This window comes from Eriocheir sinensis, chromosome 12 (genome assembly GCF_024679095.1).
Source record: "Eriocheir sinensis breed Jianghai 21 chromosome 12, ASM2467909v1, whole genome shotgun sequence".
Taxonomy (NCBI): domain Eukaryota; kingdom Metazoa; phylum Arthropoda; class Malacostraca; order Decapoda; family Varunidae; genus Eriocheir; species Eriocheir sinensis.
In genome coordinates, this window is record NC_066520.1 from 17,444,777 (window position 1) to 17,451,694 (window position 6,918).

The 6,918-nt window shown below is 45.1% G+C and overlaps 1 protein-coding gene across 1 annotated transcript; it reads right to left on the reverse strand.

Moving 5' to 3' along the window:
- Positions 1-2,966: 2,966 nt before the first annotated feature.
- On the reverse strand, positions 2,967-6,714 carry LOC126997751 (uncharacterized). Its single transcript, XM_050858987.1, has 2 exons — positions 6,212-6,714; positions 2,967-4,971 (listed from the first exon to the last, which is right to left on the reverse strand). Exons 1-2 carry the CDS (start codon positions 6,372-6,374, stop codon positions 4,106-4,108), a joined length of 1,029 nt encoding a protein of 342 aa, XP_050714944.1. The 5' UTR covers positions 6,375-6,714; the 3' UTR covers positions 2,967-4,105.
- Between the last annotated feature and the right edge of the window lie 204 nt (positions 6,715-6,918).

The following is a 6,918-nucleotide window of genomic DNA, read 5'->3' on the forward strand; positions in this document are numbered from 1 at the left end:
TTTTTTTTTTTTTTTACAGCAAAGGAGGCAGCTCAAAGGCACAAAAAATATAGGCAATAATGAAAAAAAAGCCCGCTACTTGCTGCTCCTAAAAAGATTACAGAGTGGCCAAAAGAGAGGTGGATAAAATAAATTGTTATCAACGTTATTTCAGCACTGGTATTATTATAGGTAAACTTTAATTTCCTTTAGCCTTTGAACACACACAAGAAACAGAGAAAACAAGCACACACACATTCACACCATCGATATGTCATTCTCCTTAAAAAATGTCATGCGTCATAACTTTTCAGGTGTGTGTGTGGGGGGGGGGGAGGGAGGGGTCTTTGTGTATGTGTGTGTGTTTGTGTGTGTCATGTCCCAGGTAAGCTACAGGTGACGCAACACACAAGGCACCTGTCCCCACCCTCGATCTGGCCTCCACCCTCGACCTACGGAACAAAGAGTCTGAAGAACCGCGTTATTCAGCCGCTAGATTTCAGGATGTACTTATACTTAGGAAGATGTAGTAGTAGTAGTAGTAATAGTAGTAGTAGTAGTAGTAACTTACATAAAAAAGCAACGATGCAATAGTGCTATATAAACTTTACTTTCGTTTTCATTATAAAAAAGAAGAGTGATGGGCAAGAAAACCATATGGTAGAGCTTGATCTATGTACCAGTGACAATAGCAAAAGTCTACACTAAGAAAGGAAACAATGCACAAACAATACACGCACTAACAATAGCAAACCCTTAGGCTACAAGTTGAAACAATACAAGCCAAAGAATACAACGCAGAGATGCTAAATCCGGCACAACGGGGAGCAGACCCAGTTACCTTCCCCTGTAATGTTGTTCAGTCACGCTTCACGCCGCGAGGAGGTGAGATGCACGACGGCATACCACAAGGGCAACAGTCGATCACCTCAAGGATAAAAGCGAAGGAAATCTCGGAGGAAAGAGTGAGTTTAATTTATCTGCATCCGTCCCACCCGCTACAGTTTCTTTTTGTTTGAGATCAGCTGAGTTCACGCCTGCAATTAAATACAAATCACTCGTTGTTTTAGTAAAGTTTTTGCGCTCTTTCAAACCAATGTGAAATCTGACTTAACCTTTAATCTTTCTTTTTCACTTGATTTTCATTTATTTTTAATTTTTTTATAAGCTAACTTTTACTGGGCTGAGTTCAGATACAAACTACTTGCCTGAGATTTATCAAAGAACTCGTTGTTTTATACAGTTATGTTTTGCGCCAATCTGTGCCGATCTAGAGTGTGACTTAACCCTAAATTTTCCTTTTTTTACATCGTTTATATATTTTTTGCTGCAGTCATACCAATTTAGAGTATGACAATCCTATTTTTTTTCACTTCCTATTCGTTTATTTTTCTATTATCTGACTATTAATGGTTAAGGTCACATAAAATCAAACTCCAATCAATACTGAAATTATCATAGACCTTCAGAGTAATCGTTACATCCACTCAGACGAAAAAGAAATGCCACTGAAATGACGTAAGTTACAACTCCACCCACCTACCTTATCCTTGGCCTACTTCACCTCTCCCACACCACACTTTATCGCATTCTTTCAGACTTACGGTTTACTGCGAAAGCTGATACTAGAGAAACACCGCCTCACTTTTTTTTTTTTTCGTCTCAATAATCGTAACTAATGTGGTAATGGATGGGGAAATAAGGGACTGAGACCTGACTAAGAAAAAAACATTGCGAAACGTATGAATTAGTAACCTCCAAAAAGTGTTATGTTTAGTTTCAATGCCCTTTTTGTTTTCTTGGATCGTGCGGACTTACTATCAACTGTCTGGCACTGTCACTCGTAGTAGTAGTGGTAGTAGTAGTAGTAGTAGTAGTAGTAGTAGTGTAATTATGAAGAATGCTGCTCAACAATTCTCAAAAATCATGACAAACAGCAATATGGGTAGGCGGTGGCTGAGTGGTAGCGTGCTGAACCCACATTCACCACGTGATGGACGACGCGAGTTCGAATCCCCACGCTCCACCTCGGATTTTTCAGTCACCGCCGAGTGGCTTAAAGCTACCCACATGCTGTCCTGAAGATCACCCATCAACCCGGACTCTAGAGGAAACCGTCCAAATGAATCAAGAACGAGTTCCGGGGGGCAGCATGAGCCAAGAGAAGATGGCGCCACTATAAACACTTGCCTGCGCCATGACGGGCTGAGGCCGAACACCATCCAGGTCCCTCAAGCAAGCCTACCGGCGCCATAGGCATAGACGTGGAAAAAAAAATCATCCCCATTCCCGTCAGCGCAAACCTAGAAAACAAAGGACATCTAATCCGACAAAAGTAATCAAATATATTAAAAGTCTCTTGCTTCACTGAATAAATGAAACCCCTAATATTTTTTAACGCCATATTTCATATTTTAGTGTCTCTCTTTCCACTCAAATTGTAAAAGTTTGTATTTAACCTTTTAATCCTTGAACATTTTTGTAGAGGCGAGATCGGCTTTCAGTCCTTTTTCTCCATCTGTTACCGTACAAGTTACGATCAATAAAAGCCTCCATGAGTGTATTCAGGTATTGGGGAAGAAACAGTTATACTTGTTACCGCGATATTTCTTTCCCTTCAACTCAACTTTTCTGTCATTGTTGTCCCTTCTATCATTACATTTAACATAAATTTATAATATCTTTTCAAGCAGCTTAGCTTTCGATCAGCGCTTTACCGATTGCAGCCGCTTTAATTACAGAGACATCAATGGGAAAGCCTCCACACGCTTACCCGCGAGGATTCAATGCACCAGTGTATAATTCAACACCTGGCAGCAAGTTGTAAGCCCGTGCACAGCCCAACACCCTGCGGCCACGTCCGCCTCCCCGCGGCAGTGTTGTGCGGCGCGGCGTGGTGGCAGGTGCTCACAACATTACCTGAGTCTCCTCGCCCATGTACTGAGATGAATTTGGAAGACGTAATGAAGTAAATGAAAGCCAGAGTATAAGGCGTTAAGCCACAGCCAACATTTATTCCTTACGAAAGAAGTATTCATAAATTCTTTAATATGTAGTACATTTGACCACAGATCAGTGAAATATTAAATAAATAGGTAGATAAATAAATATACCTATGCATACCTAATACATGACAAATGCATAAATAGGAAGCCTTGTTTAAGCATAAATATAAATTGTCACGGTAATGATAATAATAACAGTAATTATAATACTAATAAATACAATAAAATAACTTAACAGTAATAATAGCAATAACAGCAATAAAATAATAACATCGTACAGTATAGTAACAACAACAACAACAACAACAACAACAACAATTTAAAAAGCAATTTGAACGTTTTTCTTTTTTTTTGTGTGTGTATGAGTGTCTTTGTGTGTCTGTGTGTGTGTGTGTGTGGTGTGTGTGTGTGTGTGTGTGTGTGTGTGTGTACGAGAATCAAATGAGAGAGAGAGAGAGAGAGAGAGAGAGAGAGAGAGAGAGAGAGAGAGAGAGAGAGAGAGAGAGAGAGAGAGAGAGAGAGAGAGAGAGAGAGAGAGACACTGAATTAAAAAAAAGTGAGCCGGCAAAAATGAAGAAAACGGCAAAGAAAAGTAAATAGTTGAGTCAGCAAAGGGAAATGAGTTTTTGTCGGCGTCCACGAAGTAATAACGAGTGACGGCACTTTCACCCGTCGCCTTGGTGCGGTTGACGTGATAAGGTCGATTGTAATAATTATAAGCTTTGAAAGAGCTTTGATACTGGTCGACTCTTTCGCGATGACATGACAATAACACGCTCCAAAAAGATAATTAATGGCAAGCATGAGTTTCCTAGAAGTCGTGCATTCACCAAGCTCAGAAAAACGGCCGCGACAACAGCGAGCAATGTACAACATCGTGTAGACCTTTGTGTCGCTGCGGCATTAAAAAAAAAAAAAAAAAAAAAATTACTTTGCTCCCCTTAGCAATGCTCCAACTTGTCGGTGTGTTCATCCACGGCTGGGTCACTCCATGTTGTTGCATACCTATTATAAAACAGGTTAAACTTAATCTTTATGATTATAAGGAGGAGCAATGACTAAGCATAATTCACTTCTCCCTCCCTCCCTCCCTCTTGGTTTTCTTGGTAGGCAGCTTAAATTCATTTCACCGGGAATTGGCCGAGGCACCCGAAATCTGTGACACACACGTTACCACTTGGCACATCGCACCGCCTGTGACACGGCGGGGTGATGATCACTTTCACGTCTGTGTGCCCGGCGTCTGGAGGGCCAGGGGTTGTGACGGTCAGGTTCTGACTGCCGGCGGGGGTCGAGGCGGCGGGGAAGCCGCCATCACCGGGGAAGACGATGGGTGCTGAGGCGGTGGTGGCAGCCGACGGAAAGACGATGGGCGCCGTGGTTTGGAAGGAATAGTATTTAAGTTTGCCTTCGTCTATTTCTTGAGTAGGCTGGTGCTTGGGATCCATCAGCTCATGCATGAAGAAGTGGCTCGTGGGACCATAGCTTTGGACAGCCACTGGAAAATCGTATGCCAACGGGCCCCATGAGCTGCCCTGCAAGGCAACCGATGGAACGACACTTGACTCTGACTCTCTTTGAGAAGAGACAACTTCATTCTTCAACTCAGTTTTCTTATCACTGTCTTCTTCGTTTAAGTTGTAAATTTTTTCAGTATTCTTCAAATTCCTGATGAATGGCAATGGTGGCTGAACGGGACGTACATCTAATTCCTCCTTAGACGAGCCAGATCCCTTGGTGACTGCTGCTGGAGGCGGTGGAGGACGGAGAACAAGTGGCGCGCTAGTGAAGGAGCCGCTTGGAGGCAAACTGTCCGGGACAAGATAATGGAGGAGTCCATAGCCGGGCGCCGGGAGGCTGTGCAGCTCATCCAGGGCCATGGCGGGGGTGGCGGGGAGGGCAGAGGACCAGGGCAGGCCAGTGAGGGGGCGGGTGATGACGGCAGCGGGCGGTGACCCTTCAAACAGCGGCCACGGCAGGAGAGACTCTGCAAAATGAGAGGTGTGTGTGTGTGTGTGTGTGTGTGTGTGTGTGTGAATACGCACGGGCACACACATACACACATACAAAGACAAACGCAAGCACAAACACAAACACAAAGACACACATACAAACAAACAAACAAACAAGCGCGCGCACACACACACACACACACACACACACACACACACACACATTCGATAAAGTCACTCCACTAATCAGTAAACCATATTACCCAAGATTCTTCTTTGCTCGCACTGCACTTTCCTCGCTGCAACTTTTCGCACGTTATCGTTTCTTCCTTCTTCTCTCTCGGAATTGCTAAGATAAAACGACGAAACGACAAGGTCAAGTCTAGCTACGTCTCATTTTGCCTCATTTTGAATTGCCTCACACGTCACGTTCGTCTTCCTAACTGTCTTTCGTCACGCATCCGCTGAACGCTTTCCCTCGCCTCCCTGACGTCCGGTGAGCCGCCACCCACACCCGGCAGCGGACAAGGACAAAGACACTTTTCCGGACCGGCAAAGGTTTTCTCCTCTCGCGACACCGTACGACATGGCTCTCAATTAACCTTTTTTACCCCTTCCTTGACCACCATACCTTTTACCTCACACCCACCCACCCACCCACCCACACACACACACACACACATTGAGCTGATCTTCTTTTGCACTTCCACTTCAACTATTTCTTTTAGCTACGTTACATACTTAAACTGATTTGGTGCACTGCGAGGCCAGTATTTCCAACACAATGAGGAAGAACATGCCCGTTGCGCTATTTCTCCGCCCACAAAAGGGATGTTTTGTGTGAGGAACCGAACATTTCCCACATGCTGGCAGCCACGTCAAGTTCGGTAATTGCCTTGTGAAAACATGTTGAACGAAAATACTAGGACGCAGTTTTGTCCCTTTTCAGTGCTAATCAAGTTGGGTAAAGCAATTATTATATGTTTTTCCTCGCTCACTTTTTAAAGAGAGAAAACATGTGCTTCAAAATGCAAGCTTGACCTGACTTCAAATATGCGAACAAAAGTTAGTCGTGTTTACCTGAGCGAGCATAAAAAAGTAAAGATACGCGCTGACAAATACAGTTCACGGACATTTTACTTCGTGAGCGTGGGAACGACCATCGGCTTGGACCGACCGGGCCTTTATGCCGTTCTTCCCCTTATGGCGACATCGACCGTGATGGAAATAGCCTCCGTCACCTGCACCTACACCCGAGAGTCCAGCATCCCTCACCTGTGTTTCGCTGGCCGGCGGGGAAGAGCTGCAAGTCGTCCGCGTCATCCTCAGAACTCCGCTGTAACTCGCCTTCTTTTTCCCCGCGGCTCGGCATCGCTCCGCCCACGCCCAGCAGCACCCACAGCACCGCCACGCAGGACACGACACTCACCACTCCCATCCTGACCTTGACCTCCGGCACACACGTCTGAAGCGGCCTTAACGTTTAGGGGTGACTCCCGTGGACACCAGATGCTTGTAATGCTCCCTTGGTTAGGCCGCGTCTGCTCCACAAAGCCCGTCATGTACCCAGCGATGTGGATTAGTCTGGTAGCCGCTGTCGCTCTGAATAATGGTACTGCCTCTGCCGTCCCTATGCCCTGTGTGCACGAGGCGGCGGCGGTCACAGCGGTTTAGAGTGCAGTGGGGCAGTGGTGTTTCCTCGGCGTGTGTGGAAGGGGGTGGGTGTGGTAGGGGTAGGGGAGAGAAGTTTCTCCAACATTACATGGGAGAGAAAGTAGTGATTTTCTTTTGTTTTTCCGCGCAGTGCTTTTGGCTTGCCACAAAATTCAACTAGTTTTTGTTTCTCCTTATATATCTATCTATTTCTCTGTCTATCCCGTGTGTGTGTGTGTGTGTGTGTGTGTGTGTGTGTGTGTGTGTGTGTGTGTGTGTGTGTGTGTGTGTGTGTGTGTGTGTGTGTCTGTCTGTCTGTCTGTCTGTCC